Genomic DNA, 23,835 nt, shown 5'->3' on the forward strand with positions numbered 1-23,835 from the left:
CCTAAGCTGTTACAGCTCCCAGTCATGAAAGTTTAGGCTTAAGTGCTCATCCTCTTACTTTTTTCTAAATTACTATTTTTTTTCTTGTATAGTTTCTACTCATTTTCCACAAAGCTGCAGCTGGGGAGCTTGAAGAAGACAGTGGCCTGCTGGCTTTGGCGAAACTTTCCGAAATAGATGTCGCCCTTGAGGGAGTGAAAGGAGCCAAGAACTTCTTTGAAGCAAAGGTAGGAAAAACATATCTTAGAATCAGGTGATGGAGGGGTTCATAAGTCTTAGGGTGCAATCTTAATCACCCTAGGAAGTATGCCCCATTGAACACAGGGAGTTTTACTTCTGAATAACCATGTGTCGGATTCTGCTGTATGTCAACTCAATGATACCACCTGGAGCACAAGTTAATGATTCAGACTGGGAAAGTGGTGCACCTGGAAATTTCCCTGCTTTAATGTAAACCAGAGTGCTGTGTTAAAAGCTGAAAGTGCAATTGTTTCAGATTGGGTGAAAGTGCAAGTGGAACCGAAACTGGATGAATCAGATCTAATGAATGCTTGTTCCGTTTCCTGTGTCTCACTATGAAAGCAAAACCCACATAGTTTTCTTTTTTAAAAACCAACAACCACCAAGTCAATGTTGTCAGCTACTTTTGAGGTAGTGTAACACCTCCCCCAAATCTTTGTATGGTGGGAGCTTTCCCCACCCCAGTGTTTTCCATGTGTTTTGGACTACAGTTCTCATAAGTCCAGTGCTGGCTGGGGCTGATGGCAATTGTAGTCCAAAGCACATGGAAAGCATCAGGTTGGCGAAGGCTGTGCTGTGAATATACAACATGATCTGCCCCTCTCTGCAGATAATTCCAATTGCATGGTAAAGTCTCATGGGCCAAGAGCAAGGGAAGATGATAACTGTCATCTATTAAGTTCAGTACTGATAACTCTTCTATAGTAGTACCCCTGGTGCTTGGTCACAATATATTTTTCTCCCTAAATTAAATTACCCTCTCATTTTACAGCAAATCAAGGTGAGCACAACCAGTCAGGGCATTTAACCATATTCTGAACTACATCGTACAGGCTAGAGAAATAGCTGTGCTTAACAACCTGAGGGCTCAGATGGTTTGCAGCATATAGTTTTTCATACGTGTCTCTTCTGAACTTGTTGCTAGTCTGGGAGATGCAAACATTAACAGGATGTGTGGATGAGTCCATTGTGGGTTTTGGTTAAAACACCATCCTTTCTCCCATATCAAGTTCAGGGGAAATTAAGTGTCTGTCAGTACTGGAAGCTGACTGTGTACAACTCTGGCTAGAACTGGTGATCTCACAGCACCTGTAGGGCAGCTAAGAGCTAGCTGTCTTAGATAAGTGAAATAAGTTGCCAATGATGGAAATATAGGGGTAGGAATCCTTTTGACCCTGCAAGCCAGATGTTTATATATCTCCCCTGCCCTTTGCAGACTAACTTTGGCAAGTTAGCCAACAGAATTAAATTTCTGCCCCATCAGCTGTCACTCCATGGCACCCACTGGTTGACAGGTGGGTGTGGTTTGGGGAAATGGCCTCATGGGCCAAATTGGACCCACTGTTAGGCCAAAATTGTCGCACAAGCCAGAGGTCCCCTACCCCAGATGTAATACAAACCCATCTCTCAATCTTTCCTTTGTGTTACAATTTTATTCCTCTATTTCTAGGTTCAAGCTTTGTCCTCAGCCAGTAAGTTTGAAGCAGAGATAAAAGCAGAGCAAGATGAGCGAAAACGTGAAGAAGAGGAGAGACGTCACCGCAGAGCAGCCTTCCGAGAACTCAAGTCTGCATTCAGTCAATAACTGAGGCAACCTATCGGCCACCTGAGGGACTTTGTACAATCTTACAAGTTTTGCCTTTGACAAGGCGAAGGACCAGGAGAGGGAACAAAACTGATTTGAAGCCTTTTCTTTTCTTTTTCTGAGCCTCCTACCTAGATGCTGGGGGGGGGGGGTGCCATACACACAGTGGCATTCAGAAGGATGCAAAACCAGGAGTGGTTCAAGCAACCCCCTTTATTTCTGTAATAGGCATTGCTTAGAAGAATCAAAATGTCCTAATGCTTTAGCCTGAGGCAGATGATTGAAGCACCTGATAGTAGTGCTTACCATTTGCATCTTGGTCAGAAAACACTCCTTGTGTCCTTCTGAATGTCTCTGTGTCATAGCTCTGTAATTTCCCTCGGGCTTCCTTTCTGTATACCTTTTGACTCCTCCTGAATTTTACAAAACCATTTCTTGCTTCTAAACAAGCTGACCCTTCTTCTAGGTGCAGATCACAATCCTTTCATGTGCAAATAAATGCCCCAATTCCTCATGTATCATTCTTTTCCGTCTTTGTGCTCACTATTGGGGGTGGAGGGAAAAGACGACAGCTTTCTGGTACAACAGCTCCCCAGTAATGAAGGGAAACCCAGTTAGTAAATATTGGCTGAGATCCAAAGAGCTTCTTGGGTGAATAGCAGGCACTCAATCCTCAAATTCTTCTGCAAGCCAATTCCACCCCACTCCTCCAATGCAGCCCCCACATTGCATATCCTCCATCATCCCTTGACCCCTGCAAGCAGGTTTTCAAGGGGACACAAGGTACCATGACTTGAAAGAGGTGGCAGGAAAACCTTGTTGTGTGGGCAGAACTCTACTCATGCTTTTCTGGGTCCAAGCCATTTTTTAACTCATAAAGATTCTGTTCAGGGATACAGCAGTCACCATTCAATTTTACCCTTTCCATGTATACAAACGACTGTACTTTTTGAGCAACAAATAGAACTGCTAAGTTCTGGCCACATTCCATTGCATTCTCTGTGTAGGTCCATAGCTGTTTTCCACTTTCTCCTTTTTATTTTTTAAAGCCATTGGATTTTAAGAAGCAAGGAAACATCAATCAATAAGATGTTCAGTGAAGTGGATTAGTACAGTTTTGGGGACACAGTGGCTTCCCACCCCATGGAATTTTTAATCTTCTTGCAAACATTGGTGCAAATGAAAGAGCTTCTGTAGAGTTAACACTTACATAAAACAACCAGTTCTGCTTGCAAGAGAAAATAGATTCCAAAAGCAGAAAGCAGCATGTTACTCTGCTCAGAAAGCTTGTACTATATTCAGAACTTATACTTGTGTGTGTATATATATATATCTCTTCATGTATAGAAAAGGAAAACATCCTCTTCCTTGCCAAGCTTGTCATCTGATCATAAACTGGACCTCTCATCCTCAACTTTATTTTCACTGTCTTTTAGCTTTTTACACTGTGACACTAAACTGTGAGTGTGGAATAACAAAGGGAGCCCATCTGATATTTAATAATGGGTGGGGAAATTGCTAAACAATTTTTAAAAACTGTATTTGCAAGACCACAGATTATATTTGATAAAAATCACATGTTTTAACTAAAATATTTATAATAAATGTTTTTATACATGCAAAAGTTTGATTTTTCTTCCCCTGTTGCTTAGTTATGCAAATAAAACTTTTCTAACTTGCTGGAGGCTAACTTGAAATCCTTTTATTCTGTCTCATCCTTCATGGGAGAAGGAGGGGGCGGAGTTCTGTGGTGCAAGCTAAAATCATTGCACTAATGCAATGAGTGATTTAGTACTACTTTAGATACAAACCTCGATCCGGGATTTAGTATTTTTTAATATACTTGCTACTTTATATATATTGTGCTTTGTTTAATATGTTTTATTGTATTGTATATACAGTGGTACCTCGGGTTAAGTACTTAATTCATTCCAGAGGTCCGTTCTTAACCTGAAACTGTTCTTAACCTGAAGCACCACTTTAGCTAATGGGGCCTCCTGCTGCCGCCGCACCGCTGGAGCACGATTTCTGTTCTCATCCTGAAGCAAAGTTCTTAACCGAGGTAATATTTCTGGGTTAGCGGAGTCTGTAACCTGAAGCGTATTTAACCCGAAGTACCACTGTATTGTAAATCCATTTGAGACCTTTTTTAAAGTGTAAAGTGATTACTGGGGTAATAAATCAATTCTCACTGACCACTGGCCACACAGCTGATAGGAGTCCAAGGACATATGGAGGGCCAACAGTTCCCTCTCCTTATTCTAGAGAGTCTATGAATAGGCAATGTCCTAGATCCAACTATTTAACTTCCCTCCCCGCCATCTTCTGTAAAATTCCTGTGAAATGACCTAGATCAATATGCCACTTTTGGAGCTATTTTGAGCTTTCTATTTGATGAGAGAGTGGCTGCTTGTCTTTGGGATTCGGGCTAATAGGCTGACTTGTTCCAAAGCCCTTTAACTACCTGTTTCCTAGTTTGGATGAAATAGGGAAATGTTTATTTGTTTTTAAGAATATTTATAAACTGTCAACTGAAAAACAAATAATGGTAGTGTATAATGAAGTAGCTGAAAACATCATACTGTACAATGATCAGATCCATAGCTAATGGAATACTTCCTTCCTGGTTTGTTTGCTGGCTCACGTGAAGGGACTGTGTGCATGGCCAATATTATTCTTTGCACGCTGACTTTTTAAGCTAAGAGAAGATCATTCAAATGCAGTCAGTCTGTAAAGAGACTTTTTACTTTCTTCTTTATTTTGAAGGGGAAAAATGAAATTTCAGTTAAGGAAGCACTGAACAACCTATCCTTGCCTATTGCAATTGCCTTTACGGGGGCTTGAAATGGAAAAAAGAAACTACAAGGCTATCAGTGACAGGATGAAGGGTAAATCATAGGACATTTAATTGAATGATTCTTGGGTTTTCAGCTTTGCACTATTAATTAAAATTAAGGACACACATTCCTGTTGTTTAAGCACCACCTACTGGAGGGTCTCAGAACTGTCACAAATGTTAAGAAATACAATATAAGAATCCAGAGAGGTAGGTCTTGCTCCTATCTGTCTGAGCACAGCTCCCTCAACACAGTGCCTCCAATCCCCCTCCTGCTCAAGAGGCATACATGGGAACAGTATTCTTCTGATGTTGGCAGTATCCATCTTGCTAGGATTATGCAGTATAGTTCAGTACTATGGCATATGGAAATTAGGGCCAATCCACATTTCTGCTTTTCCTGTACCTAGAAAGCACGGGTTTGAATGGTTTTCTGCTTGTCCTGGGCTTTCTAGGTACAGGTCCAAGCAGTTTTCTGTCTGCCCCACTCCTTTCCCTTAGACTGTGTGTGTATTCCATAATGCACAGTGCTGAAATCTGTAAATATTATTATTTATTGAAATTATATACCACTCTATACCCAGAGGTCTCGGGGCAATTCACATAAATATATATATATTGTAAATTCAGACTAGACACCTTGAGTGTCTCCTAAGAAGTGTTACCTATGTTTGAAACTTCTGCACAGTTCCTTCAACAAGTTCCTGACTTTAGCAGTGAGCAATAAAAAACTATGGTGGTACCACAAGTTAAGCAGTGTGCTGACAGGATACAAAACTAGGTTGGGCAGATGGGTTTAACCAAGAGCTACACTCATGGCATACCAATGAGAAGGTTTCAAAGCAATTACGGTCTCCAGGTAGTGAAGGGAAAACACCTATAATGCTACCAGGCAAGTTTTTTAATGGGCTTTTAAAGAGGTGGCAACTTGGCAATTGCACTGGTGTTGACTGAAGGAGTAAAGTATGGTACAATGAGCAGATTAGGTGCAGGGATTCTTCAGACCCTGGCTCATTGCCAATGTGCTTGAAACATAGGGATCTTTTCCTAGTACTGAGAAATTCTCACCATATAATCAGGGAGAATCCTTTTATTACCTAAGTAATATAGAGCACCTTTTAGCCATGAGGCCCGCAAAACAGCTTATAATTAAATGAAATAATACAACATAATAAAAAACTTAAGAAAGCCAAAACCAAATGCACACCAACAATCTACCTCATGTATGTTAACAGCAATCTTCACTCTGGGAAAACCTGGTGTAATTAAAAAATACCTTCACAGATGTCGTAAAGCGTGCAGTGAAGCAGTGCTACCCAGTTCAATGAAGAGGAAAATTCACAGTACAGTACACTCACAACTTGCACACATTTAACTTGTGCACAATCAGCTTTATGTGTTTGGCAAAATTTTTTTTTTTTAGAGGGTGGGTGTCCAGTGGGAAAAATGGCAATTCCACCTGCCATTGCACCCAATGTGCTCTGACTATACACTATTTTGGCTTTAGGTGCTTTTCCTGGAATGTAACCCCCACATAAGTCATGGGCTTACTGTATTAAGTGCCAACACAAAGAAAGCTGCCATTTCTAGTAGGGGCTAATTTTACCTCAAACACTAGTGGTGCCTGAAGCACTATCGTTCCAACAGTTCCTCATATCGATGTGTGTATGAGAGGAGATGTTACATCCTTTGTCGGTGCCTGGGATAAGCGCACCAGGCAGGAGTAGGTGCAGGGCACAGAGGGTGAACAAAATATGCTGTGCCAGTGCCCAACCCTCACCGCTGGGTGGGTGTGGGGCACAGAGGGTTCACAAGGCTGCCCTGCGCCGCCCATACATAGGGGAACCTGGTCAGCCTATGCAACCCTTGGTGGGCAAAGCTCTCCGATGCTGGCCGGGTGGCCATTCATCAAGGGGGCCAAGGGTGTGGTGGCTTTGGGGTCCAGAGACCCCTGATGGCAGGCAGGGCAGGATGGGGATCCCTGTGTTGGCATGCCTCCTCAAAACCATACACCTGGAGCTACAGCCCCCCTGTTCCCACCATGCTATGCCCCTGCAACATGAGGTCATGTATGGGATGAGAGGCCCAGTTTGTCATACTGTATCTTCACACTTATGTACTGTACAAGAACCCCATTTCTGCTTCTATCAAGCCTTTATTTTTACAAGTTATGATAGTATAGATAATCTAAAATCCTGATCCCAAACAATATCTTAAATGTGTGATCATTAGATGTTGTTATCCCTTTAAAAAAAAAAAGAACCACAAGGTCCTCACCCCCATCAACCCCATGCTGGGTGTGTTAGTAGGGGGTTAACTCTGTCCACCTGTGTTTATCTTTATCAGTGGCTTCCAGCTGATGAAAGGCCTCCCTGGTGGTGGGTGTGTCTCTCCCTCATTATTAACTTTCAGGAGGGGTTTTAAAGCATTCTTGCTCAGCCAGGCATTGGGTGGCTGAAAGACACTGTTCTTGGCAACCTTAAAAATTATTAGCTGTCAGATAATGTTTGCGTTTATTTAGGTACTCTTAAATGTGTTTAGCTGTTTTAAATGGCTTTCATTTCATTTTAAAAAGTACTGTTTTATCACTTTTGTCTTTGCTGCCCTGTGCTCCTTTGAGAGAAGGGCAAGATAGAAATTTAGATAGACAAAATGACTGTATTTGCCCTAGAAAGGAAGCTCCGCTCTGCTTCTTGAACTGGAGTGTGCTTTGACTACAGTATTTAGCAGGAGGGCTTTTGGCCCCTTTTCTGCCTCCTCCTCCTCCTGTCATTGTATGCCCTCTAGTGGCACAGGAATTTTAAAGAAACTAGCAGGTTGGCATCTCATTCTGGGCACTGACACAAACACACGCACACCGTCCCGTGTTTGGTCGTGTAGTAAAACACGGCGCTGGTGGTGTCCCTGTGACAACAGATCAAAGTGTCTTCTTCGTTGCCCGCCAATGATCCTTCTGGACTGTCAAGAACAAGGCTCGGTTCCTTCCCTCAGAGTCGGTTGTGGACGGTCGAGGTTCTTCTAATGAGTGTTTTAGTGACTCTGCGTGAGGGAGCAACTCCGTTTCCGTGTGTGAGAGAGAAAACACGCACCGACACTAGCTATCCCTGTGTAGGTAGCACAGAGTGAGACCACGGGCCCGTTTCTCAGGCGCCTCCGCCGTTCCGAGAAGACCGAGACGAGGGAGCGCGGCTTCCGCTCGCGGAGCCGCCGTTGGCGCCCGCGTTCGAGAGCGCGACTTCTCCCGGTCCCTCGGTCCGCGGCCTGCGGGGAAGGAAGGGGGCGGAGTCACGGCAGCGAGGTCACATGACCTTGCGTGGCGGCGCGGCAGCCATCTTGTGTTGTCGGTGCTGAGGATTGGCTTTGGATCCGAGAGGCTCTCCGTCCGCGACCTCAGGTAAACCGACCCCCTGGCCGTCCTGCGCCCTCCCTTTCGGGCGCGACTCCCTCGCTGAGTTCCCGCTTTCCCCTCAGGTCCAAGTGGCTGCCCCTCTGTCGCGGCCCTTCCGCGCGAACACGCCTAGGCCTCTCGGCGAGCACCGGTCTCCCGTATGTCTCGTGTCCGGAGAAGCGCATGGCAGGCGAGGGAAAACGGGCTTGAGCGTGGCGTCGGGCTTCCTTAGCTGTGGCGTGGGCTGCTGGGTGGTTTGCCGTGCCTGGGCGGGTGGGAGGAAGTTCTGAGGGGTTAGGAGCTGCCTTGGCTCAGACTTGACACAAGACAGCTGTGGGCCTTTCCTTCTCCATGCGGCATATTGGCAGGAACTGCTGGGTCCGGGTGGGCGGGTGATACTGACTTACTCCTTGGCTGGCAGCTACAGAGGAACGTGCAGTTATTCCCAGTCCCTGTGTGCTTCCCCCTGCGACCATTTCCTCTTCAACTCGTTCTGTAGAAAGAGACCTTTCCTTTCCTACTCCATGGCCATGACTTGTCAACGCCAAGGGGGAAGGAAGGCTCCAGCAGCTGTTGCCTAATGAGCCGGTTAGTTGAACATTATACCACATTATACCGGCACTCATGACGAGGGCTTTACAAATGGAGGGTTGTGTGTACTTTGGGGGAAAGCTGTGGGGTGATAGTGGTGTTTGAAGTGAAGCTGATAATATCTGGTGACTCCTGAGATTTCAGACAGTGAAGGTATATACTGGCCACTAGAAATGACACGTACTTCCACTAAATACAGGGGGTTGTAGAAGATGTAGAAACTCTGGTTAAACATATATTGGTCATTTCTCAAGTAACAAACTGTTCTAGACAGCATGATAGCAATCTTAATTTGAATAGTCTCTTACTATTCATTCTCTCTGTGAAGTAGAATTGAGATTTGTGCATAAAAATATGAGCTCTAGTGCTTCAGGCTAAAGGCCTGTCTGATTCATCATTATTTTCTCACAGTGGCCAACCAGATGCCTGTAAGAAGCCCACAAGCAACCTGGAAGATAGTTATGAACAAATGATACATAACTTCAATTCATATAATTGCTAGTTTACTTACAGTTGGAAAATAATACATGGTATAGCAGAACAATTTCTTAAATGACCAGAAATATTTTACTACTAGTCCTTAGCAAATGGGTTACTAGGATAAGTCTTATGTTTGCAACCTTATTTCCAGGGATACTAGTTTGCAAAATTACTTTTTGTTATTGTCACTGAAGTTGTTTTTTTAAGTGACTCTTAAGAAATTTCAGAAGAGATCCATTTCCAATACACTTCCCATCAGTTTGAATTTTTTTAAAAAAACTGGAATCACTGTATCACTGTTAATCTTGGGTTTTTTTTTATTTAGCTGATAATATGTTTCAAAGTTCCACAAAAACACTGCTCTTACAGATTTTCTTACTTCACGTTCAACTGTTGGACATTCAAGGTTATTGCCATTAAAGATGGAGCTGGCCATCACTGGATATTATAAACCAAGCAAAGAATATAAAAGTAGACACGGGCAAGACAGATTTGTTTTCTGAAGCTTATTCAGGATAGTGAGCCACTTTGTGGTTATAACCTGATCTGAAGAAAATACTAGTCTAATAAATGGCCTTTGCATTATTTATAGCAGTATGATTAATATAATTGTGTTTGCTGATGAGCTTACAGGAGCTGTTGCACAGAGACTTTGCAGGACTGGCTGTAGGGAGAATGGTCAAGAGGCACAATAAAATTAGGACCAAGAACGCCAATCAGGTAGACAAACAAGTTTGTGGCCAGATGCAAAGGATGAGCATCAACATGTCTGTACGGGAAGCAAAAGTGAGGCAAGCATGGCGATACAGTTGTACCTTGGTTTTCGAATAGCTTAAATTCTCAAACGTTTTGGCTCCCAAACGCCGCAAACCCGGAAGTGACTGTTCCGGTTTCCAAACTATTTTTGGAGCTTCCTGCAGCCAATCAGAAGCTGTGCTTTAGTTTCCAAAAGTTTTGGAAGTCGAACAGACTTCCAGAACAGATTCTGTTCTACTTCCAAGGTACGACTGTATTATGAGATACCTGAAGAGATGTGGAACCTATGGCCCTTCATATGTTTTTGGACTACATTGGCTATCAGCCTCAGCCAGCATAGCCAGTGATCAATGATGATGATAATTCTATTCTATCACCATCTGGAGGACCACAGGTTCCCACCTCTGAGCAAGCAGATTCAAAGACCAGAAGGCTATTCTTACAAGGAGAGCTCTTCTGGAAAACAACAATCACATATATAAGAACATACAGAAGGAGAGGTCTGCTAGCAACCTTTTCCTCTGAACCTAAAGCTAGTGAGAACAGGGCACAGCAGAAACTACTTGTATCCAAACTATGTACTAAGTAGCAGTAAGGCAGCAAGGAGCAGTTTAGAAGCATTTGGTTTTGTTTTATACTAGATGCAATTTGCCATTCTGTTCAAGTCAGGAGCTATGATTAGTTTTAACCAGTGCTTTTTTTCTAGCAGAACTCAACGGTGCACAGTACCGGCACCTCCCCCCCCCCCGCAACCTTGCAGTAAGGTAAATGGAGGGTGGTGAGACCAAGCAAGCAACCATGACTAAAAGGGGGTTGTGAAAAGCAGGAGGCTGAGGTGGCAGCAAGGAAAGGAGGCCCTTGTTTGGGGTTGTATTTCTGCTCTCAGTCAACAGGTTGCACCATTCCCCCATGCACACTCTCCCCCTAGATGCGGGACAAGCTGTAGGGGTGAGTGTGGATGGTGTGGCTGGTGGCTGGGAGGAGAAGGAGAAATGGGAGGGTGGGTGTGACGAGTGGACTGGGCAAGGTGTGGGGGGGAGGTTGAAGAAGGGTGTGCACAAAGTGGAGCTTTAATTAATTGTGGGGTGACAGGAGAGTGTGTGTGTCTGTGTGTGTGAGAGAGAGAGAGAGAGAGAGAGAGAAAAGGGGGGGATCATGCTGAGTACCAGCACCCTTTTTTCTAAGAAAAAAAGCACTTGTTTAACTATAGTTTATCTTTAAAAAGCCTAGATCAATAACCACATTTTGAAGTTATCCTTGCCAGAGAAACTGTTACTTGACTGGTTGGCTCGCTGGGCAGTTTGTTTAAATGTCCAGTTCTTCAATGTTTAGGAACTGCATGTGGAAGATTATATTTCATGGATTTTGTCTTGTCAGGTTACTTTGAGATAATATGGACAGAGAATTAACATTTACTTCTTTACTGAATTTCAGGAGTGGCTTGCCCAGCAAGGTGGATCTATAGCAATAGCCTGCAAGGGAGATGGGATGGGATGGTGAGATTGGGGCTGTGTGGGTGCACTGGTGGAACCAGTGTGGCATTCCCCACTGTGTGTGCCCATGCAGCCCTGACCACACCAACTCTCCTGGTAAGTGTTATTGACTTCACATCTGGGAGGCTGTTGCTGTAGTTTTACTTCACTTAGTGAACTTCTGGGTCATTCCATATCAAGTGATCCAATTTTTTTACCTCATGTCATCCAATTTTCTTAATATTTTGTACACTTGTTGAATGATCAAAACTAAGAGTGATCAAGTGATGTGCATTGGAACACATTTTTAAAAGAAAAGCCTTACTAGCTTTTCAGATAACTTTTAATTGAATAACATCCTTTAAAAATGCCCTAAGTAACTGATATTACAGTTTGAAGTCTAGTTTATTCTGTTATATTTTACTCTCAAGAAGACCCATTTATCCTAAATAGAACTGAATAAGGCAGACATGTATGTACAAAATATTTTTTTAGAATATGATCCCATTGAGATTTCAAGATGAAAATTTGCAGGTAGGTTTTAGAAATGTTAAATGATACATTTTTTTGGAATTTTTAATTTTGTAACTTAAATTTATAATATAAAGGAAACCCATCATGTGACATATCATATTAAAGCCCATGATGTTCTGAAGAGATTGGTGTTAGTAGTTTTGACATATCTCAATTCTGGGCTGAGCTTTTAAGGTTTTTGTATAGTCTGGCAAGGCCAAAATTGTCAATTTTTTGAAATTTCAAACCCTCATAACTCACAAACAGGATGAGATTAAAAAAATGAAAGTTTGAAATTTAAACTTAGTTTTGATCATTCAACAAGTGTACAGAATATTAAGAAAATTGGGTGTCATGAGGTAAAGAAGTTGGATCACTTGGTATGGAATGACCCTTCTTGCTAAATTGATTTTCCATTTTTCAGTGATCAGCATAGTGTATAGTGTTAAAAGCATAAAAATTATTTTTAAAAGACCCAACAAATATAACCTACAACAACAATAGTTGTTGTAGTAATAATAATATCCACAGACAGTTTAGCATTGCCATCGATAATTAAGATCAGCAGCAGTTAAACTTCTGCCTCAATGTCTGACAAAACATGATATATTTCTGGGAAAAATGCATGGATGGGTATTTGTATATACTTTATCCATAGGGAATTCCAGGACCTTGGGATGAACACAGACAAGCACTTTTCTATTGTGCTGCTAACTTATTTCTTCTTGCAATTATAGGATCCTTTCTGTGAACCCTGGGATATGTGTAAAAAGAGATGTGCTCAAAGTTTATAGACCCATTCTGTAAGAGTTTTGCAAACCAATGACAGCTGCTTAATTGGGCCCAGAAACATGCTGGCAAACTTCAGTTGCTGCAAAACTGGTTCTTTCTCCCCACACCCATCAGGCACTGGGCTGTGGTATTAGTAGCTTCTGAAAAGTTTAAGAGAAGTCCAACCTGGATGACTTATTATAGATCACATATTGGCACTACTACAGGTGCCACATAATACCCGTTCCATATTTGTAAGAACTCAGTCGTTTAGTGTGGCAGCACCTGCACTTTGGAACTCCCTGCCTATTGAGAACAAGCAGTTGTCTTCACAGTAGTTTTTTCAGTGCCTTCTAAAAGCATTCTTGTTTAGACATGGCTATCCAGATGTTTAGAAAGTTGAGGTAATTTTAATTCGGTTTAGTAGGTTTGTATGTTTTGAAGTATAGTTGAGATTTTTTCCTCAGTTTTATTGTTTTAACTTTTTGTAAGCCACTTTGAAGTTTTAAAAAATCAAGCAGAGTATAAATTTTATGAAATAAATAATAAGATTAGCATTCAAGACTTGGGCTACAAAAGCATGCTTAACTGCTACCAAAGACTGAATCTTTAGTTCGTATGTAACTAACACTGGGCCTCACTGATCACAGCTGCCAATGTGTTTTCCACGAGTTCCTTTTAGACTGTTTACCTGATTGATTGAGACCCCATGTTCCCCGTTGTGAACTTCTCTAAAAGCTCATCATGCTTGCCCACCACTGCCTGATTTAGCTTAATTCTTCTAAATCTCATCTTCTTGATCATGGCGTCGAATCATTTAATTGGATAAAGAGATAGGATTCTTAGTTAACACTCTGCTCTATATGTTTCCAGCGTAGTGATGATAGTGGACTCTAAAACTCGCACTAATCTTATTTAGTGATTTTGTATAAATGTTAAATAACATAGTTAAGTACTGAACCTTTGTGTAACACTGCATTCTGGCATCCAGTACACTGAGCAGGCATTGCCTAAGGCTATTCTGGAACTCCATTTGCCTAAATACAGTGGTACCTCGGGTTACATACGCTTCAGGTTACAGACTCCGCTAACCCAGAAATAATACCTTGGGTTAAGAACTTTGCTTCAGGATGAGAACAGAAATTGCACGGCGGCAGCAGCGGGACACCCCATTAGCTAAAGTGGTGCTTCAGGTTAAGAACAGTTTCAGGTTAAGAATGGACCTCCGGAATGAATTAAGTACGTAACCAGAGGTACCACTGTAAGAGCGTAAATATCTTCCCCTTTGATGGCTGAAAGTTATTGCAACTAAGGTGATAAAATGTAGCGGTCTACAATGTAAATGTCTTGAGAGGATTAGCAGGTTGAAATTTCCACTATGACCCTCCAAACAAATAATTTCCACCATGCTTTCACTTTCCCTCAATCTCTCTCCTCCAGGCCCTGCCAATCTGAGTAACATATAGCCTGATGAAGAGTTCTGCAGAATTGAAAGCTTACTCACTATTTTGTGACATTTTGGTTGGTCTTAATAAAGGTATTGCCCTACTATGGAGTGGGAAGTTTTGTCTAAAGGCAGATGAAAATGGGTTGATAAAGGATGTCTCATCCAGGAAATACTGTGGTTGCTATTCTCCCACGTGCTTATGTCGTTCTGTTATGTAGTTCTACTTTGTTTTTTTAACATGAAAGCTAGAACAGAAGCTTACTATTGGTTTGGAAACTTTGAGATACTTTCATGCATAAGGACCACTGTTTTGTGTTTGTGTGGATTATTACAATTCTTTGAAGTCATTTAACAGTTATGGGGAGTCTTGACTTGTTCTTCTGTCCGAGCCCAAAATTGTGGTTTACTTCTCCCTAATGACCCGTGATCTCTAGTGAACATGAAGCCATGGTTTGTTTTTTTTTGCTTGTATCACTCCTTGCCCTAAATAAATTATTTTCCTTTGGTTAGCACATAATGTTCTAGATAAATTTGTGTATATGTTTTGTGGCTGCTTTTTAGGGGCTTAAAGGCTATTCTTGTGTTTCTCAGAAATATTGTAGTAGTAGTGTTAATAATAATAATAATAATAATAATAATAATAATAATAATTTATTATTTATATCCTGCCCATCTGGCTGGGTTTCCCCAGCCACTCTGGGCAACTCCCAATCGAATATTAAAAACACAATACAGCATTAAACATTAAAAACTTCCCTAAACAGGGCTGCCTTCTAAAATAGGATAGTTGCTTATTACCTTGACATCTGATGGGAGGGCATTCCACAGGGCAGACGCCACTACCGAGAAGGCCCTCTGCCTGGTTCCCTGTAACCTCACTTCTCGCAGTGAGGGAACCACCAGAAGGCCTTCGGTGCTGGATCTCAGTGTCTGGGCTGAACGATGAGGGTGGAAATATGCAGAATATGATGTAATGTGCTTTTCTGGCTTATTAGTTTAATTTTAGTATTATAAAATCAAGGTATGTGTCTCCCCCCTCTGCCCCCTGTAACTCTTTAGGACTGGGTATTTAAGAAGGCAAAGAAGATTTGGTCAAATATTGCCAGATAATGTTGTTAAAAATTAAGTTTAGTCATAGATAGCTTACAATAATTGCAAAAACAAATTTGTTAAGTTACTATGGAAAAATAAAACATTTACAAAAAAAATGGAGTCCAGTGGCTCCCTAGAACCTGTACAGAATGGACAGATCATATGCAGATTGTTCCTGAAGCATGCAAGATAGAGTCCTAGATGATCCAAGGCAGTGGTGACCTTTGCAGCTGCTGTCTGCTTTCTGACCTGATTTTGTTTAAAGATGCCTATAGTTTTCGCTGGTGACTTGTGAGAGAAACTTTGCTATGCTTCTAGGCAGGAAGTAAGTAACAAACAACACCATAATGAAGTGAAACAAAAAAGTGCTGCTACTTACATGGTGACATTCATGTTTGCAAGGAATTTTGACAGTAGTTGTCCAGCATCAAATGGTATGTGATCAGTTGACAATATTTGACTGGTCAATTATCATACGTACTTTTCATAATTTCAAGGATAATAGTATGTTCGCTATGATCATTCTTATGGGGCAGGTGGGCATAGTTGGGGAGAAATGGCCTGGTGGGCCAAATTAAGATCTGTGGTAGGCCTAATTTGGCCCACAGGCTGGAGTTTCCTCATGTCTGTGGTAAGCTATGGGTTTTTTTAGACCACGGCTTACTGTTATGTGCAAACAGAAGCAGCATGACAAAAAGATGCAAAGCTTGGTTTTAAGAACGAAGAAATATTGTAAATAATACCCTATTTAGTTGTAAATGTACATGTTTTAGTTATCATGTTTATACCAATGTTTAGGCAATATATGAAGAAATGTTGATGGGAAATTTAATTTAAATTGGCCTTTAAAAATCATGATTTATATCACTGTGTTTCAATTAATCCTTCTTGATACAGAAGTCATTTTAGTTGCTTGGTGTGAATGTTTATGTGCAACAGAAACTTAGATTGTTTCGGTCAAAAACAACAACAAAAAAGCCCTTGGCCAAATGCGTTGGGCACAGAGTATAAATGAGGAACCAATTCCTTTTTTCTTTTTCTTTTTGCTTCTGTAAGTTTGGTTTCTCTTTAAACACCATCCTTGGATGCTTCCTGTTTTTGATGTATTTTTCTTCTTAGTGTGAATGTTTGCAAAGCCAGTATTATACAGCAGCCTCTTGCCTCTTTTTCTGTTCCATGGTGCATTTTTAATTTTGATTTGAATATATTTTTTCTATAGCAGTGGTTCCTAGTGGAGTTATCCCAGAGGGTCTGTGAACTGGCCCTGCACAAGATGAGGAAGAACTGGTGAAGGCTTCAGCAGTGGCACATCCTCTGCCGCAAAATGAGCCTGACCAAGCACAAGTCAGCACTGTGCTTTGCCTGCCTGCCTGGTTGAGACACCCCCAGGGTGAGATCAGGCTAGGGCCTGGGCTACTACTGTAATAGAGCCTTTCTTGCTTGATCCTGCAGTATTTTCTCACTGCCTGGATATTTCTCCTGAAAAAGAGGGATCGAAGTAGCCGCTGACTTCCAAAGGTAGGGGGGATGAACAGGCTGCAGCTGCTGCATTCCCCACTGTGTTAGATCCAGCCTTGTCTGAGTCTTGGCTTTCCAGCTCACCTTCCTGCCTCCTTCTCTGCACCTCTTTAGATCCAGGAGGCGTCCTGTGGTGGCATCTGCCTCACCAGCCATGGTGCTAAGCTATGGCGCCCTGCCTTCTTACTGAGCTAGCAGTCTTCAGGTAGCTTTTGGCTTTGGTCTATGCAGCAACCAGCCACTGATTTATCAAACTGATGATCACAGTCTTACTTACCACAGAAGGGTAAAAGGCACTTCAACACTTTTGGTGAGATTTGGCTTCTTTTCTTTTCCATTATGCGATGGAAGATACTCTTTCACCCTAGAATCAGCACAAGAATCTCTGTGGAGAGGCTCCTTGAATTGATAATACATAAATAAACCTATTGCTTGTGTACTGCATATGAAATTTAATAAGAATGTACCACTGGACAAGTTTCTGTAGTTATATGTTGTTCTTCTATTTAAATAAAAAACAAGAACAAATTATTGGAAAGGTAGTTATAATTTGAGGTAGTTGATTTGTAATAAAATTGGAGTATATCTTTTTGATAGAGCTAGTTGAAGATGGCTCTTTCAACTTGTCTTCAGAGGGACCTTATGTGAATGGTTGTGGCCTTTTGTGTTTGGTGGAAGAGTAGCTTCCATTTCTGAGCAAACATATTCTCTACTCAGGTAGGTAGCTGTGTTGGTCTGATGCAGTCGAAATATATATAAAAATAAAAAAATTGTCCAGTAGTACCTTAGAGACCAACTAAATTTGCTCTTGGTATAAGCTTTCGTGTGCATGCACACTTCTTCAGATACACCTTATATAGGGTCTGGTGACTTCTGTTTCAGTGTATCTGAAGAAGTGTGCATGCACACGAAAAGCTGACACCAAGCCTAAGGACAAATAGGCTGCATGCTCTTCCCAGAAAAGTGGCTGTGATAGGATTATTGGGCAGGCAGGGTACTGCCCAAGAGTTAGGGTTGTTAAAGAAACTAGGACAGAATGGTTAGTTGCCTGAAAAGCAGGGAGTAAAAGAAACAGGTGGAGGCATGAATTGAAAAGGATGCGGGCAAAGAAAAATGACTGGGGAAGGGAAGGGAAAAGTATGAGATATCAAGTGATTTGTAGTAACTATTTTCGTATGTGTAAGTACAGTAATCGTTTGAAGTTGCCGTGATTGGGTGGACATGCTGTGTGAGGAAAAGATTTACTGTTTGGAGAGTCACTAGCAGAAATAAAAACATACTTCTGCCCCCACATTTCTTCTGATTTCCCCCTCCTTCTACAGCCCCTATGTCACATTTCATGCCTTCCAGAACATCTCTCAACCACTGGAAGCAATTCCTCAAGAGATTCAAGAGGCTGCTATAGGAGAGGATAGCTGGGAATGCCTCATTGCACCAGCAGACTTCCAGTCACACCCCAATATGTGTTTCTTCACATTGGGCAAGCTTTAAGTCACTGCATTGCAGGGGGTTGGACTAGATGACCCTCGCGATCCCTTCCTGCTTTACAATTCTATGATTCTATAATTAAAGTTCAAAATGTGAAAGCATTCTAAAAAAAATTATTTTATTTTATACCAATTAACTACAATTGTCTTTAAATTAGTTTACAAGGATACACTAGTTAAAACTATAAAATCAAACTTCAATTAAAATGCCTGCTGGAATAAAATAGCCTTCAATAGGCACTGGAGGTTCAGAAGGAAGCAGGTCTGTCTGACCTCAGCTGGAAGGGAGATCCATAACATTTGGTTCACAACACTATATGCACAACTGTAGCTGGTAAAAGGCATTCCTAGGCACCCAGGCTACCTGAGCTTCCAGTGGCAAATATGGATCTAGCAGCACACTCCCAAACTCCAAGCCTGTTCTTTCAGAGGAACGCAACCCCCTTCAGAACAGGCACCTGGCCAGTCTCAGACATGGAGCTAGCAACCCAAAGTGCCTTTGTCTTCCCATGGTTCAAATTCAGATTATTGGCCCTCATCCAGTCCTTCATTGCGCCCAGACAATCCTCCAGATCATGTGCAGCCTTCTCTGACACATACATTATGGACAAATAAATGTTTTTACTAGGCAGGATGTGCAGGGGTCAGGAGAGCAAAACAGATTACAGTGGTACCTCAGGTTACATACGCTTCAGGTTACAGACTCTGCTAACCCAAAAATAGTGCTTCAGGTTAAGAACATTTTCTTCAGGATGAGAACAGAAATCGCGCTCCGGCGGCGCGGCAGCAGCAGGAGGCCCCATTAGCTAAAGTGGTGCTTCAGGTTAAGAACAGTTTCAGGTTAAGTATGGACCTCCAGAACGAATTAAGTACTTAACCCGAGGGAGCACTGTAATAATCTTTGTACTTAAAACAGGAAAGTGGACTGTATACTGTGTAATAAATTATAGCATTTAATAGAGCATTGTTGCTTCCTACAAAAACCAGAGCTCTCTGAAGATGCTTAGTTGCTTGTTTTACAACGTAGCTTTTATCTTTAAGCAAAAATAATCACACTGATTCTGTCTGTCTTGTAAGTTACTGCCCACCCACTTATTCTTATGTTAGTCATTTGTAGTATGTAAATGGCTTGAAGGGAATAAGAACTCTATTTCAGTCTCATAGCTTTCGCTTTATGGTTGCCTGGAGGCATTTCTTGTTGCGAGCAACCTCATTAGTGGCTTTTTGTTAGCCGTGTATAATGTCTAAATATAATTATTTAGGAATATTACTTGTAATATTGAAGCCTCCACAAATCCATTTGCCAAGGCCAAGGGCCCTTCTTCAATATAATAATAACATCATTCATTCCACCTTCCATCTTCTGAATCATGGGAAGATTTTCTTATGTCATGCTGCTGAGCTTTGAAACAAGAAGAAATATGATGAGAGACTTGCTGCTTCTGCCTTCTCCAAAGCCCAGCATGATATGTGACGCTCCCCTCCTCCAAGTACACTGGCACACACGGGAGTGGGTGCATAGGTGGTGAACACAAATTATATCTGACTTGTAAGGCAAGCCAACATTTGTGGACCCCTGGTAATAATACAGGATTTTACTGAAGTTGTTAAGAGTTATTTTGAAATAATTTTAATTGCTTATTAGAAGTTGAAAGATTGGCCTTTGGCCAGTGAGAGGTGTTCTGTGAATGAAAAGTGGTTTCTGTACATGGATTACTCGGGCTGTGTTTCAGGAACTTGCTGTGGATATAGGGCTATAGGGAGAATCTAGCAACTCTTCTGCGCTATAAGTGGAGGAGGATTTCTCATATATGAGTAGAGCAGACTCCCTTGGAAGGTGGTGGACTGCCCTTCTTTAAAGGTTTTTAAGCAGAGGTTGGATGGCCTTTTGTAATAGATGCTTTTGCTGTATTGCAGGGGTTTGGACTAGATGACCCTTGGTATCGCTTCCAGCTCTATGATTCTATGAGGGCACAGCCCCTCACTCTTTCCCCTCTGAATAGGGAGAAATAACTCCAGGCACCCCCTGCTCCCTATGCCACCTGATCAGCAGGGAAAATATCAGCTCTAAATCTTGATGCAGTTGGGAACATCTGGATTGGAACAACTAGTTTTATCTTATCATATGTTGATATAAGATTACTGATTCATGTTCTTGCATTTCTTTTTCAGGTTAAAACTTTTTTTAAAAAAATGGCAGCAGAAACCCAGACGCTTAACTTTGGGCCTGAGTGGTGAGTTACCTATAATACTTGTGTCTTGTGAACTTTTCACTAATGAGTTTGACAAAAGTTGGCTTGTAGATGCATTGCTTCAAATGGTGAATGAGAAAGCATATTTGAGTTGTTGAACTAGCTTTTTTTAATTACAGCTGGTTAATTATATCCCTGGTTTGAATTAAGAAGCGGGAGCCTGTTGTCACAATGTTGAAGAAATCCCCTTTTGTGAGGACATTTCAGTTAGAATAAATCAGAATGATACTAAGGGAGAGAAATATTTAAGAGGAGCACTGAGGGCTATAGATGTTAGTTACTTCCTTTCCCACCAGGAGATAGCACGGACAGATAATACTTTTGCTGCTTATTGTCACTCTTCCTTGCAACCATATACAGTTTCGGGGTCATAGTGATATGCAGGGTGTATGTGTTATTGGAGTGAGCTTCCCACTGTGTTGTACATTCCATGTTGAAAGTGTGCCTAAACATGTCCTTACTCAAGTAAGACATTGTTACAAAGAAATTGCCCATGGCTTTGACTTCACAGTGGTTACTCAGCATCTTCAGACTTGAGAACATCCAGTATGGATGTTCAGGAAAGAATGGATAAGGATCACCTTTGCGTATTCAAGTAAAGTTTGCCATTCCTTACAGTAAAAATACTGTTGGTATTAAAATTACCTGTTGATAAAATACCTTCATGCAGGAAAAGTGTACATAGTTCATATACTATATTTTTTATGAAATGGCATTTTTTTGTGCAAACGTGCATACTTAACAGTACATTATTCAAAAGATTAATACTTCACAGCTCAACAGGATATTTTCATTCATTCTCATCCTTCTGTTACTAATAAGCATATTAGCCTGGTGCAGACATAATGCCTGCTTCTTGAAAACCATGATTTGAAAAGCAGGAAGTAATCTTGGGAATGCACGTTCCTTGCTCCCTCCTCTGAAACAATTTCCAACCTCCTTTCCTAGTCTTAAATGTTTCTCAATGAAAATCAGATGAGGGCAGCATAGGGGGCTGCAGAGGGAAGCAGCTATTGGCAGAAATCACCCGTTTCCCCTCCCACCAGTGGGAGAGTCTGCTGAGCAGAAGTTTTTGTCAGAGAGAAGGTACAAAGCAAAAACTGCTGCTGTAAATTCACCATTATAACACTATTCTTGCTTTTACTTGGAATTAAGAAAGTCACCAAGTGCTTGGAGGCCTCTATGCATTTTATGCCTCTCTATTAGAACAGCTGAGAAGGTAGCAATGTGAAATGGAAGACTAATGAGGGGGTTTCTTAACCACTTTGCTTTGTTTCATTTTCCACTTTGGAAAAAAAAAACTTTAAAAGTAATCTAAGGAACAATTCTTGGTGGGAAAATGGAACAAGTAGAAAGAGTTAAAAGTCTCTTGTTCCATCTCCCCTCTGCTTCAGACTGCAGCCTCAGTTGGTTTTATTTTATAAGCAACAGGCCCTAGAAGAACTACGTGTAATGTGTAGTTTCAGCATTAGATTCCCATAAATGCATTCCAGTTATGAAGCAAATCAATATAAGACAATATATAAGCTTTTAATGGGCATATATCAAATGCACGGCATTGTTCAATAAATTATATTATGAAAATCCTCTTCTTTTTTCCTATCTGTCTAATAGATAATTTTTAATGTGTGTTTTTGTTTTTAACCGTTCATTAAAAACCATTCGGTAGCAAAATGGAGAATAGCAGTTAGTTTAATTAAAAATCTTTAGTAACTTTTTGGCACATTAATTTTGAGCAGGATTGGGGTCTACTTGAGGGCCACATTACTTCGTGGGCAGCTTTCAGCTAGAAACTATAGAAATGAGTCTGGCCTTTGTCCGGTAGGCTACATTCCAGCCACACAAAAACCAGAGGTTCCCACATGCACATCTCCCCATCCTCCATTTAGGTAAGCAAGCAAGAGGAGTCATCACAGTTTAAGGCAATTGAGAGTGTGGAGCAGGACAAGTAAAGGGTGAAGGCATGTGTATCCTGGGAAGACCTGGAGACCTGGAGGGCTATAGCTGGCTCCTGGACCTGAGGTTCCTTACCTCTGCTTTAGAGTTTCAGAAAGTATTGTTTTGATACCTTTCATATCCATTATATAGTACTTATTTTTTCAGATTCTTGGTTCATATAAAAGTGGAAGGTTATTCACAAGTGATGTTTATTTAAATGTCATGAAAAGTGCTACCACATGGTGGCAGCAAACCAATGAGAGTTAATCCCAAATTGCTAGTTGGAGTGCCTTGAATCCTCCTAAATTATAAATAGCAGCAGTGATCTGAAAAGTTGCATGCATTATATAGTTTTTGTGATATTTCAGAGTAACTTTTTGATTGCTGGCTCTCCACTAGTTAACAGTAGCTTTTATTGAATACTTGTAAAGAGATTCAGATCTGTGCAGATGCTGGACTTCAGTTTAGCTGCCTTTTAATTCAACAGTATTATTTTAGATAGGTTTACATTTACCTACAATTTACACTTTATACAATATACACAGAAACAAATCACAATCCTTAGTCACTGGTTACTGTTACAGACAGCAGCTATGATGCCATTGGTCTGAAAACCTCTGTCCTTGGAGATCTCTGACACATAATTACGGAATTGTCAAAATATAAAGCACACAATATAAAGCACACAATGTAAATAAAGCTGCATTTATGTTTGCTTCCATTTTTTTGCATAAAAATGGCTCATTTGTCATCTTGTCTGATGAAACTACAATTGTCTTAACAGTTTGCTTAAAATAGATCAACGTCCAACCATTGGTTATGAATCCAGCTTGTTTAAATAAGCCATAGTTAATATTAGTCACAGTTTAGGATTCAAAATGCAAAGCTATTTGGCTTCAAAACTAAACTCTTCCTCCTGCCAAAGGCCACTTCACATCACACCAAAATGTGGCCGTTGAGATGCAAATACTTATTGTGTTGTGTGCTGATAATAGTTGCCCAATTGAGACATTATGGGAAACTGGTTAGAGCAGCTGTAAAATGCTGGTGGGAATCCATTCACGAGGAGGGAGTGTAAAAACCTGTGACCCATTCCTAGTTCTCCAAACACTTGTTTTTTGGGGGGGGTTGTTGTCTGAATAAGGTATTAGCTTTATTTGTGTTTGATTAAACTGTGGTAACTAAAATAAAATTCAGACCTTAGAAAATGCATGTTGTGACTCAGAATCAAACTGAACCTGAAGTGAAAACCACACTGAAACTTAAAAAAAAGAAAAAAGATGGAACTGTTATTTGAAAGCCTGCTGTGGATCCAGAACAGATCACTTTCCTGCATCCCCAATAATTCTGGTTTCCAATTCAGAATAAGTGTGGTGGCACATGTGCAGAATCAGAATAAGGGATACATAATACATGGGATGATTTTTATACACGTTGGGTTTGTTCAGGCTTCTATACCCTGCCTTCTT

The 23,835-nt window shown here is 41.2% G+C and overlaps 3 protein-coding genes across 5 annotated transcripts in view; 2 read left to right on the top strand and 1 right to left on the bottom strand.

Moving 5' to 3' along the window:
• EFHD1 (EF-hand domain family member D1) overlaps window positions 1–3,504 on the top strand; it is a 28,890-nt gene extending 25,386 nt beyond the window's left edge. Inside the window, exons 3-4 of the mRNA XM_083616380.1 lie at window positions 93–227; window positions 1,691–3,504. Of these exons, the coding sequence (XP_083472506.1) occupies window positions 93–227; window positions 1,691–1,825 (270 nt within the window). The 3' untranslated portion in view covers window positions 1,826–3,504. The remainder of the gene's footprint in view (window positions 1–92; window positions 228–1,690) is intronic.
• LOC310763727 (nuclear body protein SP140-like protein) overlaps window positions 1–5,069 on the bottom strand; it is a 116,934-nt gene extending 111,865 nt beyond the window's left edge. Inside the window, exon 1 of the mRNA XM_083616343.1 lies at window positions 5,049–5,069. The gene's annotated coding sequence lies outside the window, so the exon portion shown is untranslated. The remainder of the gene's footprint in view (window positions 1–5,048) is intronic.
• A 2,103-nt stretch (window positions 5,070–7,172) lies between these two features.
• GIGYF2 (GRB10 interacting GYF protein 2) overlaps window positions 7,173–23,835 on the top strand; it is a 72,998-nt gene continuing 56,335 nt past the window's right edge. The window contains exons 1-2 of one of the 3 annotated variants that reach the window (XM_083616330.1): window positions 7,173–8,055; window positions 20,349–20,410. In XM_083616330.1, coding sequence (XP_083472456.1) covers window positions 20,370–20,410 — 41 coding nt within the window. In that variant the 5' untranslated portion in view covers window positions 7,173–8,055; window positions 20,349–20,369. The remainder of the gene's footprint in view (window positions 8,056–20,348; window positions 20,411–23,835) is intronic. The other 2 variants (XM_083616328.1, XM_083616329.1) reach the window with 2 other exon arrangements.

The sequence above is a fragment of the Podarcis filfolensis genome (assembly GCF_964270895.1).
Source record: "Podarcis filfolensis genome assembly, chromosome: 5".
In the NCBI taxonomy this organism is placed as follows: domain Eukaryota; kingdom Metazoa; phylum Chordata; class Lepidosauria; order Squamata; family Lacertidae; genus Podarcis; species Podarcis filfolensis.